The sequence below is a fragment of the Pseudonaja textilis genome, chromosome 4 (genome assembly GCF_049901715.1).
Source record: "Pseudonaja textilis isolate UNSWEBS1 chromosome 4, rPseTex1.2, whole genome shotgun sequence".
Classification (NCBI taxonomy): Eukaryota; Metazoa; Chordata; class Lepidosauria; order Squamata; family Elapidae; genus Pseudonaja; species Pseudonaja textilis.
The window spans coordinates 25,630,077-25,648,321 of record NC_141993.1 but is presented as its reverse complement, the minus strand read 5'-3'; the positions used below and the strand labels follow the sequence as shown (position 1 = coordinate 25,648,321).

The 18,245-nt window shown below is 39.7% G+C and overlaps 1 protein-coding gene across 1 annotated transcript; it reads left to right on the top strand.

The window, feature by feature from the left end:
• Positions 1 to 5,870: 5,870 nt before the first annotated feature.
• FGFBP3 (fibroblast growth factor binding protein 3) lies at positions 5,871 to 8,245 on the top strand. Its single transcript, XM_026710551.2, has 2 exons — positions 5,871 to 6,005; positions 6,912 to 8,245. Exon 2 carries the CDS (start codon positions 7,002 to 7,004, stop codon positions 7,776 to 7,778), a length of 777 nt encoding a protein of 258 aa, XP_026566336.1. The 5' UTR covers positions 5,871 to 6,005; positions 6,912 to 7,001; the 3' UTR covers positions 7,779 to 8,245.
• Positions 8,246 to 18,245: the final 10,000 nt, after the last annotated feature.

The following is an 18,245-nucleotide window of genomic DNA, read 5'->3' as shown; positions in this document are numbered from 1 at the left end:
AGGAGTCCGTCCCATCTCTCCCCTCTCTCTGGCCGGCCCACAGAGGAGAAATCCGGCCCTCGAAGGAAATCCAGTTTGACACCCCTGGAATAGAATATTATCAATTCTAAGGCTGCTGTGAAATCTTAAGAAGTATTATAGATATTTTATCTTCCTGTGGCCTATGCAGCCTGTTAACCTTTGGCATTATGTCCTATTGCTTGTATGCTTTGTCTGGAGCAAAATGAAATTGGTGAGAGAACATGGAGACATAAATTCAGTCATGCAGAGAATATATTTGCTCTGACCCTGCTACATAACATCACAAATAATGTAAGATTGCCCATCTTTGAGAAGGAAGGCATGAAAAAACAGCTTGGAGACATAAAAATCCCATATTTTAAAAAACTGCCTTTGTTCTGTAGATCTCCTGGGTCAAAGAACAATAATAACAAAGAATAAGGTGAAATTAAGCAATGAAGTAATGCGTTAATGAAGAGGAAAAAGAACAGCATGAGCAAGACTTTATAAATGTTATGGGTTTTGCAAAATTCAAAAGCAGCTGAAATAACATATCAGCAAAATGACCTTTTACTCCATTCTATTGTTAAAGTGATGCAGACCAACAGTGAAGAGTTGTGTATTATTGTATTATCTTTCATAAAAACTTTGGTTTTAGATTTAATACAGATAATCTCAGATATGCATGTAAAAACTAAGAGGAGCTTATGAACTATTGTATGTTTCCTTTAAGGTATGTGCACGCATAAGCACACACAACATTGTAAAAAGAGGAGGAGGAGGAGGAGGAGGAGGAGGAGGAGGAGGAGGAGGAGGAGGAGGAGGAAGAAGAAGAAGAAGAAGAAGAAGAAGAAGAAGAAGAAGAAGAAGAAGAAGAAGAAGAAGAAGAAGAAGAAGAAGAAGAAGAAGAAGAAGAAGAATTAACATTAAGATTGAATGTTAACATTCAACATTAAGATACTAAAATTAAGATTGAACAACCCTCTCTTAATAGATACAATAACACCAGTGGTGGAATTCAATTTTTTTACTACTGGTTCTGTGGGCATGGCTTGGTGGGCATGGCAGGGGAAGGATACTGTAAAATCTCCAGTCAAAGGTGGTATTTGCCAGTTCTATGAACTACTCAAAATTTCCGCTACCGGTGGCCAGAACCAGCTGAATACCACCTCTGGATACCACCTATCTCCAATTTACAACACAGTCCTTCTGGTAGCTCCAAGATAGTTCCACACACCCATTTGCACTATTCAGGTGACCTTAAGGGCACAGAAAACCTCCAAGTGGCCTCAATGATTCTCAGAGAGAGTGCTAACAACCAGATGACTGCAAGGGATATAAATCCTTCTATTTTCTACCATTAAGTCAGAACTGAAGAAGCTTCTTGGATGAACAGTGAAACATCTTCAAGGAAAAAACAAAGAAAGACCAGTTGCCTTTTGGAAAAATAAAACACCTTTAGGAGTCACCTTCTTTTAAAGTTACAAGAAAAAAATGGTTCTCTCCATAACCTAGCTTTATCTTTACACAATCCATAAATTGTCATTTTTTTTCAGGTCTAGTTTAGCAAAAAGTCCACTTGGAGTTACCAGAAATATCAAACAAATAGTTTATGAGTTTACATTGTAATCTGTATGCAGGTACATATATAGCTAGTTCGGTACAGTGGTTAAGACATCAGCTGAGAATCAAGGAGACTGTGAGTTCCAATCCTACCTTCAGATGGGGGAATCTTTGGCCAGTTACTCTCCCAGATAGTAAAAAGAAACACTTCTGAAAAATTCCAGGGACCATCACCTGGAGTCAAAATAATTTAAAACAATAACTTTTAAGCCTATACATGTGACATAACTTTGTACTTTTTAGTTTCTATACTGCAATTAAGAAATATGTAACATTTCAAAGTTACTGTTTACATATATTTGCAATTTACTTATAGATGTAGGGAATGACACACTGAACTCAAGGGAGGAGTCAAACATGTCATCAGTCTGGAGTCCCTTCATTCCTACAAGAGATCTAAGTCCCACCCACCTTGAATTCCATTGGCTCTTATCTGCTGCCAATTTGCTTTGACCGTTAGTAGATCAGATTCTTGTAGAGACCATTAGCTTACAATAAACCTATATTCATTTGAACTGCCTGGACTCCTGATTTCCTGCTCTTGACATTATACTCATGGCTCACACATTTGTACTTGGTTTGGGCATAAGCCATTTTTTTCCCTGCACGCTTCTCATCCAAGAAGCTTCTAAATGACCAACTGACTGCAAGGAATATAAGTCCTCCTCCATTCCCCACTATCCTGTCAGAGTTGAAGAAGCTTCTTGGATGAGAAGCGAAATGTTTTCAAAAGAAAAAACAAAGTCCAGTTGCCTCCTGAAAAAGCACGTTTGGGACAACCATGACCTGAATGGCTGAGAATCTCTACAGACTTTTAGTTTAAACATTTGTTTTCGGTAAGCTATTTTTTTAAGGATAGAACAGGATAGAAAGATGTTAATATTAAGACTAACTAAGTACTGAGAATTAAAGCTGAATCTAGCACTGAATAAGTGCCCCCTTTTCCTTTGATGCCCTAAACAGGGGCTTATTTTGCTCAGTGGCTAATGCAGAGCTGTTGTGACCATGAAAGAAACAGAAATGGAAAATGGTGAAAACCTCAGCACTGATTCGTGGATGGATAACCCAAACTCCTTCAGATATAGATAATCAGAGTTGGAAGAAACCTTGTAGGTCATCTAGTCCAACCCCCCGCCTAAGCAGGAGACCCTACACCATTTCTGACAAATGGCAGTCCAATCTCTTCTTGAAAGCCTCCAGTGACGAAACTCCCACAACTTCCGAGGGCAAGCTGTTCCATTGGTTGATTGTTTTCCCTGTGAGAAAGTTTCTTCATTTCAAACAACAGAAATTAAACCTCTGAGCTTGAAGAAAGATTAAGTTCAGAACTGGATTCTGATTTTGGTTTGCAAAGTGACCCGATAATAAAGATTAAAAGCTACCAGGCAAAAGAAGAAGACCAAGAGGTAATTTGCAAAGTTGAAATTAAAAATTGCTACTGTTAGGTCCCTTTACTTCCTAGGTGGGGGAAAGAGCTGCAATCATACCGGTACTCAGTGGTTCGTACCAGGTGGGATCCAGACTGAGGCTTTATCAAGTTCAGAATGTCTCCCAGCACTCAAAAATCAATTGGACTGAAACAGGCAGCCCTAGAGATTCAATGAATGAATAAATAAATACATCAAAACTCCTCATTCATATAGAAGGATCAGTACTAAAGCTTTGAAAGCTTGTGTCAACTAATCAATACAGATAATTTTTTTTTTTTGCATCTTTGAAGAACTAGTTCCTTTTATTAGATATTGTGACCCTCAAAACACACTGACCAAAAGCCTCTCTCCCTTTCTGTGTGTGTGCAATATTTGTACGTGAGGAAAAGATAAAACACTTTGAAATGCAAAGAGCTGTACACCCCATTGTAGATACTATATTACAGATACTAAGTGACCTTCAAAGTAAATGTTTGAATAAAAAGAAACTTGCTGCCTTCTCCAGAACCACCTATATATGGAAGACTCTTTATATGGCAGCAATGGTCTTTACTTTTCATCAGCCTAGCTCAAACTACAGAATAACAAATTTGAAGATAGGACATTGGGGATTCCATGCACAGCCATTGAACACCTGGGGTAACTACACCTGTCCCACTCTCTGTAACAGGGCTGTAGTGCAACTGTGACGAACTACAGTACAGATGGCTTACAACAGTTCATTTAGTGACTGTTCAAAATTACAATGGCACTGAAAAAAGAGACTTATGACCATTTTTCACAGTTACAGCCTTTGTAGCATTCCCATGATGCAATTCAAGGTGCTGGTTGTCACCTTTAAAGCCCTTCATGCAGTGGTGGGATTCATTTTTTTATTTTACTACCAGTTCTGTGGGCGTGGCTTGGTAGGCGTGGCAGGGGAAGGATACTGTAAAATCTCCAGTCAGAGGTAGCATTTGCCGGTTCTCTGAACTACTCAAAATTTCTGCTACCGCTTCTCCAGAACTGGTCAGAACCTGCTGAATAGCACCTCTGCTTTCATAGCTAGAGATCAGGTTATCCGAAGGACTGTCTCTTGCCAGTAACATCTACCTGACCCACCAGAGTGGGGAGGCAAGGAATGTTGTGGGTCCCTTTCCTGAGGGAGATACACCTGGTGGGACCCAGAAGAAGGGCCTTCTCTGTGGTGGCCTCCTCTCTCTCTGGAACATCATCCCAGAGATTAGAATGCTCCCCACTCTGACACTCTTCTGGAAGGCACCGAAGACCTGGTTCTGCCAGTGTGCCTGAGGAATCCAGAGCGGGATGGAGCCCATTAAATGGCTCATGTGATGTGGGGGGTGGCGGGGTTATCATATTATTTTATTATTTTATTATGTGATAATAGAATAGAATAGAATAGAATAGGAATAGGAATAGGAATAGGAATAGGAATAGAACAGAATAAAATTCTTTATTGGCCAAGTGTAATTGGACACACAAGGAATTTGTCTTGGTGCAAATACTCTCAGTATACATAAAAGAAAAGATACATTCGTCAAGAGTCATAAGGTACAACACTTAATGATAGTCATAGAGTACAATAAGCAATCAAATCATACTAGGAAACAGTCGATAAATCGTAAGAATTCAAGCAACAAAGTTAGTCATACAGTCCCAAGTGGGAGGGGATGGGTGATAAGGAGTGATGAGAAGGTGAATAGTAATAGTAGTGCAGACTTTGTAATAGTTGAACAGTGTTGAGGGAATTATTTGTTTAGCAGAGTGATGGCGTTTGAGAAAAAACTGTCCTTGTGTCTAGTTGTTCTGATGGTGCAGTGCTCTATAGCGTTGTTTTGAGGGAAGGAGTTGAAACAGTTTATGTCCGGGATGTGAGGGGTCTGTAAATATTTTCACAGCCCTCTTTTTGACTCGTGAAGGCAGGTGGGTAGTAATTGTTTTTTACTGCAGTCCTAATTACTCTCTGAAGTCTGTGTCTGTCTTGTTGGGTTGCAGAACCAAACCAGACAGTTATAGAGGTGCAGATGATAGACTCAATCATTCCTCTGTAGAACTGAATCAGCAGCTCCTTGGGCAGCCTGAGCTTTCTGAGTTGGCCCAGGAAGAACATTCTTTGTTGTGCTTTTTTGATGACACTTTTTATGTTAGTTGTCCATTATTCTCTTTTCTTAGTTTAATTGTTTTATATATGAGGTTTTTATATTCCTCTAAGCTGTCTTGAGTTGCCATATGCGAATAGGCAGCAATATAATTTTCCTAAAACAAATAAATAAAATAAATAAATGATCACGTGATCAAAATTCAAATGTTTGGCTACCGGTTCATACTTATGACCTCGGTTGTGTCCCAAGGTCATGGGGTCTCCTTTTGCAATCTTTTGGCAAGAAAAGTCAATGGGGAAGCCAGATTCACTTAACAACTTAACAACTTCAGTGGTTCACTTAACAACTGTGTCATGAAAAGTCATAAAATGGGGGCAAAACTCACTTAACAAATGTCTCACTTAACAACAGAAAACTGGTGGGTCAATTGTGGTTTAAGTGAAGCACTACCTGTATTCCATTGTAATCAGGAGGTCTTTTAGAAAAAGAGTGTGCCAAATACATGTTTTTCTAATCAATTAAACAGGACAAAGAGCAACCATTTCCCCAGTGAGCAGAAAATTATGTTTATAAAACTGTCTGATATGGTTTAGGGACCTGAATGTACAAGGATCAAACAAAGCAACTTTCTGTTTGCTTTTCAAGGTTCTTCTCTTGCTCTGCCTCTGAGTGGTTGTGTGTGTGTGTGTCTGTGTGTGTGTTTGCAATGCACAAGGAGGGGCATAGGCTGTGGTTAGCCCCTCCTGGACTCTTGATAACACAGGCATGCTATGAATGCCCCTCCAACAGGCTAATCTTGAGCTTAGACTGGTGTTTCTCCTGTAGAGCTGTCTTCCACTCGCAGTCAAAGGTAAGTGGAGCCAGAAAGAACTTGGGAAGTGGGAAATATTGAGTGTCATGATGGACTTCATTGTGCCTGGAGATATGGGCAACTTCCTTTCCCCCATTGAATTAGCAGTAACCTCATGCTCATATCTGCACCAGCTTGCTGGAATTTTAAGAAAGGCAACAGGTTTCAGAGACCTGTTTGCAGTTAGGGAATGCAGGAAAGAAGAGTGGGAATTGCGGAAGAGATGTCTAACGTGCAGGATCTTTGTTAAAAGTAGGAACTAGGAAGAATTGGCAAGGAAGGAGAATTGTGTCAAGAAGACAAGATTAAAAAGAACATCGTGAAACTTTTCCTTTCTTCACGGGAGTTTCAGAAAGGCTTTCGCTGTAAAATCAAGCTATCACATTTGGGCTTGTTAAAAAAAGGGGGGGATTTAGAGCATTTAATATTAGATGAAAGCAAGGACAAATTTCATGCTGCAGAAGGCAGTGTTTCTATTCAGGCAGACTATTCTCTTTAAGAAGACCAAGAATGTTTATCTTGGTGAAATATGCAGAGACTTACTGGCTGTGGGTTGAGCTAAAATGCCACTAATATACATTATAATATAACTCCCAATGCATGTCCTTATGAATCTAAAGCAATCAGTCAACCTCGCTGCTGGCTGATCCGATAACAATCGAAAGTATCTGCTTTTGTAAGAGCAACCATCCCCATCTGGTGTAGATCTTAGCCACATCTGATGGGTGTGTGTGGAGGGGTTGCAGTTTATTGTTTTTAGGGAAAGTAGAATTGTTCTCTGCTGAAAAATTGGGGAGGAAGAATGTGCTTGTTCAAGTAGAAGGCATTGTTTGCAATTAGCCGTGGCTGCTCATCCTTATTGATGGTGCCTGTTCCAGATGGCTCATTGTATTTCTGTCTCCCTAGGACCCGAAAGGCAATAAGGAGCCCTTGGCCAAGCTTTCCCCACAAATGCTCCTGGATGAGGGGTGCCAGCACCTCCCTTGACTTCAGGAAATGAAGCTGCCCCAAACATTCCCCCTTACGCTTCTCTTCCTCAGTTGCCTAGAATGTAACCCTTCCAAGAAGGGTAGGGATAACAGTGAAAAAACAAATGCTTCTTTCCCTTGGGCTCAGTCTGGACAGTTCTCTACCCGTGACAAGCATCTGTGCAGCTGGCAACTCATCTCTGGAGAAAGGGATACGGAGCTCCAGATCACTTGTCGTCCAGCGGAAGGAGAGCCACAGAGGTGTATCTACCGGGGCCAGCCAGAGTTATGTGCTGCCTACAGTGCCAAAGGCCGTCAGTTCTGGAAGCAGATCCTGGGAAAGCTCCGCCGGAAACACCATCCCTGCCAGGACACCAGCCCTCTCAAATCCCGGCTTTGTAGCAGCAAGAAGGAGACACCTGAAGCCCAACTACACCTGGTACAAACCACACCGAGCACAGACGTCCCAGTGGTCACTGCAAGTGCCACTCAAGGAAGTCCCAGGGGGAAAAGCCATGACAAAAACCTACTAGCCTCCCAGGGATCACCACAAGCGCACCAAGATAGGATCATCACCAAGCCAGCAAAGAACGGTGCCTTGAAGAAGCAAAAGAAAGCGGGGAAGAGAAAAGGAAACCCCAATTCTCCAGCAGCCCCAACCCATCCAGCCCATAGGCAGCCTACAACAGCAGTGGTAGAAGGCACTGTACGGCCCACAGAGCTCAATGCCGATGTGGTCGATGCTTATTGTGAAGAGAAATGGCATTCCTTGTGTAACTTTTTTGTGAATTTCTGGAATGGCTGAACTTGCAGGGTAAGAGGAAGGTGGGGAGGATGGAACTGTACAGAAGAAGACTTACTTAGTGATAAATACGGAAGGGATGGTTTGATATAAGGGCAGAAACAAACAAGATCAGATGAAATGTAAAGATTGTGGGGGAATGATGAAAGATTCATTATTTTGTGCAGTTCTGGGGCTTTATGTGATTCATAATTTACTACTAATCTTGTTAATGAAGGCACTAAGGTGTGTGGAAGCTACATTTGCATAGGATTTGTGCATTAATATACAACACATCTCCTTCCTCGTCCTATACTAGAGGGGATCCATTTGTAGTACACGGCTCTGCTGCTTCAGATAATTTCTTTACAATCACTGAGGTGCTAATCTTTAACTGTAACAAATTTTATGGGTTTATCAGTCGCTTATGGAGCTTTATTTTGTATTTTGGAAATGTCTAACAACTGTATAATAAATGCTAATGTACTATTGTGCTATTGGGTGTTAACTATGTTAATGGCAATAATAAATGAAGTTCTATTATACAATCCTGCTATCACAATGCTATTGTGTAATTATACTCTCTATGTTTGTGTTGGGATGATATCATCAAGGACACTGAACTTTTTAAGTCGATGGCATTATGCTATTTATTTGGTAAACTTGTATACCACACAGGCAGAATGCCATACAAAGTGTTCCCAGATTGTTATCTATATCTAAACTTTTTTGCTTCATCAAAATAGTTTACCCTATATCCTCCGCCTGGATAGCTCAAGAGCTGGGTATAATAAGGGAGGTAAATGTATTTATATTGACTTTTCCAGTTCTGAGTGATTGCGAAAGTCATCCTAGACATGGCTGAATTAATTTTTAAACCCTTTTGTCCTAATGAATCCAATTATTTTATTTGTTTATTTACTTGTTTATCAAATGTGCATGATGCCATCCTATTCCCAACAACTCTGAGCACTGATATACACATGCTTGAGGTAGTTTGTGCAATAGCATTGGTCAAATGCTTGAAAACTAATAGTCAGTGTTTATGAGATGAGAACAGAAGCTGTTGTTTTCTTGGTTTCACATCACTTGCCTTGTAGAGCCTTAAAAAGTTCTGTATGCTTTTTTTCCTGTTCTCTGACAAATTAGTTGCTTGATGCTTAATGTTTTGGAAGTGGAAATACTGAACTTGGATTTGAAGTCATGATTACATGGTCTTCTACATTCTCTTCTTTCATTTGGGTTTGTACCAAGCACTATCACAGTCTTTCACAAGGGCTCCGGTAAAATATCAACACACCTTCTAACCAAAATAGGTAGGATCTAATAATCCCTCCACTTGTGCCATTTTCATTTAATTATTACATTGAATTATGTTGCCTTTCAAGTATCCAACCCCCTGTTCCAAGAACCTGGTCTCATTTGCCTCTTGAGAATTATTTTTCAGTGCAAGTGTTCATTGATCTATGGATGCAAATCATTCAAACTGCATAGAATATTTCAAATTGTATAAAAATGCTGGGCCACTATTGTTTCACCACCCTACAAATGAAGAGCACACTTCAGATAAGGGGTTCCTTATCCTTTCGAAAGGCATTTTTTCTTTATCCTCATTATGAAGTTTTTTCCCCCCCAATAAGAAACAAAGAGGTTGCAAGGGGGAAAAAATAAAGGGAAGATTCGAAATGAAAGATTTTGTCTGGAATGGACTCCCACACACACACAAGTGCACACAAAGAGCGTTAAATTCCACGAATGAAGCCAGCCACCGGTTGCAGTATAAATTAAAAGCCTTGTTAGGCAGCTTTAGAGAGTTTGGTAAAAAAAAAATCCCCTAAAGTTTGCACGAAGGAGCACAATGCTGAGCAAACAATTTGGTGAAATGAAGCAACCGTCTGTAATGTAGAGTTAGGAGGATGTGAAGTGGACCCTCTACCACTGCTTCTCTAGGGTGGCTGTACCAGGCTGACCACCAAAGGAAAGCTAATAATAATAATAATACAAATATAAAAATCTGAAGCTTTCACAAGGAAACTACAGTGTCAGTGAAAAGTATTGAACAAAGTAAATGACTGCTGGAAGCTGTTGCTAGGTTACCCAAACATGAATAGAGAAGGAGCTTTGGAAAGCACGGTTTGATGGTTGCAAGCTCCAGAGATAGTTGGTCACATGACCCAGTTTAGACAGCAACCTTTGACCCCTTGGCTCTTTTGTTCTGGTGTACAAGGAACTCAATGGAAGTGATTGGTCCAGGCGCCACACTAGGTTCTTAGATCTCAAAATTGGAGAAATCGAAAAAGGGGCTACAGGACAGCTAGTTTGGAAATCGAGAGAGCCATTGCTTCCTCTAAATGAAAGGCATTCAGCAAGCAGAAACTATTTCCTTGGTCTAAAGCCATGGAATTCTTTTTAAGGTTGTGAGAACTTTTTTACATTTCTTCTTGGTCTTCTCTTGAGGAAGATTTTTTTTTTTTAATTCCTAGATCCCAAGTGGTATTTTATCTTCTCATTTTCCTGTCTACTTCCCCTTTTCATTGGTTGTTGGGCTTATAGTTTGCTTTTCCTTCAAACACACATAATGGCATGGGAAGCTCCCACTCCTAGAAGAATGAAATATTTTTAGGAATATGAAAATGGCAGAATATTTCCCCAAAGGGAGAAATGGAGAAACATGTTTTTTAGAGGCAGAAAGGAGCCCCACTTTTTCTTAATAGCCCACAGCAAATGTTAGCACTTAAGAGATAAAGAGCATACTGAAAGAAACCAACTGTCTAGATGGCTCTATTCATAAGCAAAGCAAATACTGCAGGCAGAAATCCATTCAAGACAGGATATTTTGAAACTGCTTCTGAAAGTGAAGGTATGCTGGGAATTGAAATCCACAAGTCTTAAAGTTGCCAGATTTGGGGACCCCTGAATTAAGGTTTGTTAAGGGTTAAAGTACTATGAGAAATTAAGATTGTGAACACTTTTGACACTGCCTTACTCAGAAGAGTACAACACTAGAAGTATAGGGTACATTATGATTAGCTACTATTAAGTGTAGCCATCATCACACATTTTTGTCTTTATTTATGGTGAAAACATTTGCAGGTGAGACCATATGTGGCTGTCCTCCCTTTCTAGATGTTTGATTATGTAAGTCAAAAATTGCTGAATAAATGTCAGTGTGTATCTACAAACCTAGGAATAACTCCTTAGCTTTTTTTATTTTTAAATCTTCAGTTCTACATACAGAAATATGCTTGCCCTTGCTAGATGTTTTTAAAAAGCAACAACCTAAAACAAACAACACAGCTACTTACTTCCTCCACAAATGTAGCAATGGCAATATGAAATTATGTGTTATATCCAAACGTTTTGATTTCTTTGTAAACACAATCATTACTGTAGTAATGTTAATTGCTCTGGGACCAGAGAATATAAATGAACGATTTGTAGGCCATGCGTGGTTCTCTCTGAAACCACCTTTTGTGCAATCAATTCTTCTGAACTTGTAGAATTCAGAGCTGCAGAATTCAATGGCAAAATGTCAAAGACTAAGCAATACAATTTCCCAGCAATTTCTGGCAAGATTTGGATAAAGTGTGATAGGTTTTTATGTAGGGCTAGTAGTCCTGAAGCTTTACTGCTACTAGCACCACATAATATTTGCCACAAAAGTTGCCAATACTTGTTTATTGGTGATCATTATTCCGCAGCAACCCCTAACTATGGAAAAGGATGGAAATAAAGTTTGTTTTTTTAATCCACATTTGCTTTAAAACAATTGGTTGGAAAATACAACTGCAATATGAATGCTTTGGAATGGAAGGATCTCTCATTTAGATGCTACTTGTATAGATACAGGGTGTGGGAAGCCCCCCCCCCCAAAGAATGAAATATTTTTAGGAATATTAAAAAGGCAGACTATTATCTTTCCCCAAAGGGAGAAATGGAAAACATTTTTTAGAGGCAGAAAGCAGTCCCCACTTTTTCTTAATAGCTCACAGTGGATGTCAGCACTTAAGAGATAAAAAGCTTATTGAAAGAAACCAACTATCTAGATCAGGGGTTGCCAACCTTTTGGACCTCAGGGACCACCAAACTCATAATTTTAGATCCCAGGGACCACTAACCAGTTCTGTGGGCATGGCCTCATTTGTGGGTGTGGCTTGGTGGTCATGTGACTGGCTAGGCATGGCTTGTATGTAAATATTGTAAATATTTATATAAATATTGATTTTTTTTAATAAAAAAGAGCAACTTTTACCCAAAATCAGACAAAGCAGGCAGATAGATTGAGTTGCTCAGAATCTCAGATGTATTCAGATATCTATCTATTTATCTACCATCCGCTAGCTCAGTCTGTCACATAAAATTTGCTAGCAAGCAAACTCACAAAATTAACTCACAACACACCATGTATGTCAATATTGAACTTTTGATATATAAAAGAGCAATTTTTACCCAAAATCAGGCAAAGCAGGCAGGCAGATTGAGTTGCTCACAGAATCATTCAGTGATCTATCTATCTGCCATCGGCTAGTTCAGTCTGTCACATAAAATTTGCTTGCCATGAGTCTGCACTGAACAATAGAACCTTCAGTCCTAAAGGAAGTTCGGCTGTACTTAAAAGCAGAGCCGAAGATCTAAAGACTAGTTAGAAAGCAAGAAATCCAACCATTTCCTGCTTCCTAGCTAATCTAAATCTCACAGCTGATGGTCAGAAAAATAGCAATTTAGCAAGCAAGTTTGCTGGATAAGGAGTGAGTGGGCAGGGAGGGTTCCCGCGGGCCATGTGGGCGGCGCAGCCTTGTTTTTGTGCAGCCTGGATTAATTGCTTTGGGGGGTGCTCTGGGGGTGAGATTTCTCTGCGACCCACCAAAATTTTCTCACAGCCCACCAGTGGGCTGCGGCCCACCAGTTGGTGACCGCCAATCTAGATGGCACAGGATTCCAGCAATCACTCTAATTAAATCATGAGTCTTGAGCCAAACTTCAAAAAACTTCAAAGGATTCATTAGAGATAACATACTGGCACTGCCCTGTATGAAGCCAACTCTGGCATATGTAATTTACAGTCACCTGTGATCCTGTTTCCCCCTTCTATCCTGGGTGCCTCGTAAACCAGATTCTCCAATTGAGCATGTTCACGAGCTGGGTGTCATCATTCACGTTCTCCAATTAAATATATCAGTGGGCAAAAGCTCTGGTATTTTGTTTACAATCTTATAAAGGTAAGAGTTGGAATGTACTTTCACTTTCAAACTGCTGCACTACTTTTCCAGATTTCCTTCCTCCCCCTTCCCTTTTTTTATGGCAACTACTAAAACAGGCATAGGAATGTTTTATGAGTTGACACACTATTCATAAGCAAAGCAAATACTGCAGGCAGAATCCATTCAAGACAGGATATTTTGAAACTGCTTGCAGCAAAGTTTGACAGCTAACAAAAACAAATAGGATTAGAAGCAGCTTCTCATCCAAGATCCAACACAGGACGAAAGCCATTAGCCACAATAGGAATTGCCCAACATCCTTTCAGACGTCTTCATTGCACCCCCAGAGGAGTAAACCTGGAAGCTCAGATAAACAATATCTGAGAGGTTGACCAGATAAGCTCAAACAAGCACCTAAGATTTGCATTTCCTCTTTTGTCTATAGAGCCAGCTATGATCCCTACATAACCCCTACATGACCCCCATAGGAATCTGACAAGAGCCAATATAATATCAAAGGGCATGTTCCGGCACAGGAACAGGAAGGTCAAATACAAAGCCCAGAGAAGGTATAATAAAAACCCACACTCTCAACTCCATTTTGTCAGCTACCCAGAATCACGTGGTTCTACTTCATCTTTAAACCATCTTTCCAGTCAGCCTCCATGTTTCCAGTGTCCTTCTCCCAGCTTGGAACTGAACCAGATGGATATTTCTTCCAACAAGGGTAAGCACAATGCACCATTCACAGTCATCTAATTGTGGCCTTATCTGGGGAAAGAAGACCTGGCTACATGGCCATTCTTCATGGTAGTCCAAAAAAGAAACCATGAATATTAATACTGTAACTTTATTGTACAATTATAGTAGCAGAATTTTACCAGTCTCTCCTCTCTCTACCTTTACTCTCCAGAGAATCAAGGAGGGTCAATTCTAAGATGGCTTCTCCACTCCCATTTCTCTTTGGACTCAATTCATTTATCAGACTGTTGTCTAGGCTGCAGTTCATCCATCTTCCAAGGTTATTCTCCTTACTCATTACAATATAGCAACTTCTGCCTTCCCCCAACTACTACAATGAGCTTTACATGGGGCTGCCTTTAAAGACTACTTGAAGGTTGCAATTGGTCCAGAATATATTTTGTGTTTCCTGGTATTTGTACCTGGAAGTATGTAGCAATGATTTTTCTAGTTCTGTGCTGGTTGCCAATTTCAGAGTACAATTTAGGGCGGTAGTATTGACTTGTAAAATCCTTTAAATGCTTCACAAATAGAAACTGCCAGGATTGTCTGCTTTAGTATCAGTATCCTGACTGAGATCAGACCAGTCACCTTGTTCGTTTTCCTGAAATTTAAAAAAAAAAACCACTGAATAGCTTTGGAGGGCCTTTCCTTGAGTTTATACTGGATGCCATCTTATTTTCCATTTCTTGTTTTATTCTTGGTTTCTTGTCAATTTTTGTATTCTATGGGGACTGATGTGGCTATTGTGATCACTGTTAAGATTGATTTGATTAGTTTTTAGCCTCAATGTGGATGTTTTAACTTTAATTTCTCTCACCTGGAAGCCACCAAGAGTTATCTAGGTGGAGTAAAAGCACAATAAATCAATAAAAAGGAAATGGATGTGTAAGCAATAATGCAGTTAATAAAGATAGTAAAACAAAAACTGCAGTTCAGTTCTGTATTTAAGCATGTTTTTACTGGCATTTGCTATCTGTAAGCACATATATGTTGAATTATTTATCAATTGTTCCTTAACATTTGATAAAAGAACACTCTTCATGCTCAACAATGTTTGAGGGAAGCTGTTGTAAAAAGTGCACCTATTCCTTCCCTCTGTTTTTTGTCACTTTACCTGTTCTCCATTCGATTTCACAATTCAATCCAGAGGTGGTACTCAGTCAGTTCTGACAGTGGAAATTTTGAGTAATTCGGAGAACCTTCCCTGCCACGTCCACCAAGCCACACTACACCCACCAAGCCACACCGCACACCCCAAGCCACACCATGCCCATCAAGCCCACAGAACCGCTGGTAAAAAAAATTGAATACCACTGATTTAATCTCAAGAAAACCCAGTAGAGTCAGTTTCATTATAGGCAGTCCTCGACTTACGACCAAGATTGAGCCTGAATGTATGTTGCTAAGTGAAACATTTGTTGAGTTTTGTCCCATTTTGTGACCTTTCTTGCCACCGTTGTTAAGTGAATCGTTGCAGTTGTGAAGTTAGCAACACAATTGTTAGGTGAATCTGGCTTCCCCATGGACTTTGCTTGTCAGAAGATCACAAAAGATCACATCATTCTGGGATACTGCGACCATCATAAATATGAACCAATTACCAAGCATGCAAATTTTTATCACATGACCATGGGGATGCTGCAACGGTTGTAGGTGTGAAAACGGTCATAAGTCACTTTTTTCAGTGCCATTGTAACTTTGAATGGTCACTAAATAAAACTGTTGTAAATCAAGGACTACCTTTACTCCATCATCTGAAGGGGAACCTGACGACTTCAACTCCTGCCCTCATCAATCCCGGGACAGACTACTGCATTGTGTTCTACACGTGGCTACATTTGAAGACTATTCGGAAACTGCACCTGGAGTTAATGAATTAATCCTTCTGTGTCAGTCATGAAAATTTGAGTTTGAAACTCCTGGCTCCAGTGAATTTTATTTTGGATCAGAATGTAGCAGGATGCAGCTCAATCAATTTGATTCAGATTTGATTCTGCCTTTGTCCAGATTTGAATGAACTGGTCAGATAATGGATAATTAGAACTGCAGGAAAAAACAATTGCTACCAATCTGCCTTCCATTTGAGGACCTGTATACTGCACGAGTCAAAAAGAAGGCTGTGAAAATATCTACAGACCCCTCACATCCTGGATATAAATTGTTTCAACTCCTACCCTCAAAACGACATTATAGAGCATTGCACACCAGAACAACTAGACATAAAGACAGTTGTTTCCCTCATGCCATCACTCTCTGCTAAATAACTAATTCCCACAACACTGTCAAACTATTTACTAAGACTATATTACTATCCTTCTTCTCATTCTTCCTATTAACTATTTCCTTTTCTACTTATGCCTATAACCTTGTTGCTTGTTTCTTACGATTTATATTGTTTTATTCCTAGTATGATTTTGATTGCTTATTTAGTATCCTATGACTATCACTAAGTGTTGTATCTTATGAAGTTGAATGTTGCATAAATGTGGATGAACATTAAATATATTACATCTGGGCCAAAGTAAAATTCAATTTTTCTAAAAGTTTCTCCAGGCAAGAATAGAATAGAATAGAATAGAATAGAATAGAATAGAATAGAATAGAATAGAATAGAATAGAATTCTTTATTGGCCAAGTGTGATTGGACACACAAGGAATTTGTCTTGGGTGCATAAGCTCGGAATTTGATTCAAAGGAATTTCTCATAGAATTCTGCTCTGGGACCACTTTCCTCAAAACATTGAACCGGGTAATGATGTAAGTGGGAGGAATGAAATAATAGACATTCCTTTAACAAGGGTTTCCAACATTCTCTTTTGCATAAACCATGTTACTTTATTTATGACATTTTCTCAGGGGTTTAAAGTTTAAGCACCCTCAGAAATACTGAAAGAAGAATGTTGGAAATGCTGCAGATTCAGGCTAACGTTCTTGGCCCATAAATGTTTCATTATGAAAAGGAGAAAGAAAAAAAAGAATCTTTACAGTGAGATCTCGTATAAAATATTAAAGGGTTTTGAAACTAATCTGGCATTTTAGAACTGGGCTGTTCCTTGTCTGCCTTACGTGCCTTCCTTGGGAAAAATGCGGAGCTGTACAATTGTTCAGGGCCAATTTTTCTTTTTCGAGCTCTCAAGTTTTCAAAAGGCTAATTAATTGTGTGTGTACCTTTGGTGAGGGGGAAGACAAGAAAGGACAGGCTGGGGCCATCTTTAACTCAGCCCTCCTTCCCCTTGAATGGAAGAAGTGGTGTGATGTCTCTGTGGGGTGATTTTACTCATGGACAACTGGCCATGAGAACAAACACCCTCCCCGCTGGAACACATCCGGCCTTTCTTGTAAGTCACATTGCATTCCACTGGAATCATACAGACAGTTTTTAGTGTGATGAGGCCATGAGAATTTCCAGGGCTGGGGAAATTTGGTGGGGGAGAACACAATGCTACAGTCAGCAACGAAAGCTACACCATATATCAAAATGGATGTTTTTCTTGTCAGGGACATTTCTGTTCAGGGACATTTTTATTGTATATTCATTCCTTTGGTTCCTAGCATCAGTTGAAAAGTTAACACACTTCTATAAGTGGTGACTGAGTCAGCAAAGGAAGGAAGGAAGGAAGGAATCAGCAAGGAATCAGCAAACGGGACAAAAGAACTGGATGATTCGAATCTAGCGTCAAATACAATATACATAATATGATTGCTGACAACAGCTCCAGAACAGGTGATCCTCGACTTACAACCACAATTGAGCCCAAAATCTCAGTTGCTAAGTGAAACATTAAGTGAATTTTGCCCCATTTTATGGCATTTCTTGCCACAGTTGTTAAGTGCAGATAACATGGTTGTTAAGTCGATCTGGCTTCCCCATTGACTTTGCTTATCAGAAGGTTGCAAAAGGTGATTTACATGGCCCCACGACACTGCACCCGTCATAAATATGAGTCAGTTGCCAAGTGTCTGAATTTGGATCAGGTGACCATTGGGATGCAGCAATGGTTGTAAGTGTAAAAATGGTCATAAGTCATTCTTTTCAGTGACACTGTAACCTGGAACAGTCACTAAATGAATTGATGTAAGTCAAAGATTATCTGTACAGAATTGCCTCACTCACACGGGCAACCTTACTGATTTCTAATGAAATTAATATAGTATACAAACAGTGCATACAAACATGATATAATGGCTTTAGAAATCTTATTCTGCCACTGCTAAAAATGAAAATATTATATATTTGGTAATGCTGCTCCCAAATCACTCAGTGGGAGGACCGTGTATGGATTTTAATTTGGGCTTCCTGAATCCTAAATCAATGCCTAACCACTATATCACAGTTCTTTCCATAGGCATAGAAGCTCCTTAAACGTTCATATAACAGAGCCTGATTTGAGTATAAAACTATTCCAGAAGGAACTGTTTATAAACTAACTGTTGCGGTGTTAAGATGCAAACTTGAAAATGTAAACTTAGAAATCACAATTTTGCCATGTTTCATGATGTCATACAGGGGTGAAATTCAGGGGTGAAATTCACTCTGTGGGTGTGG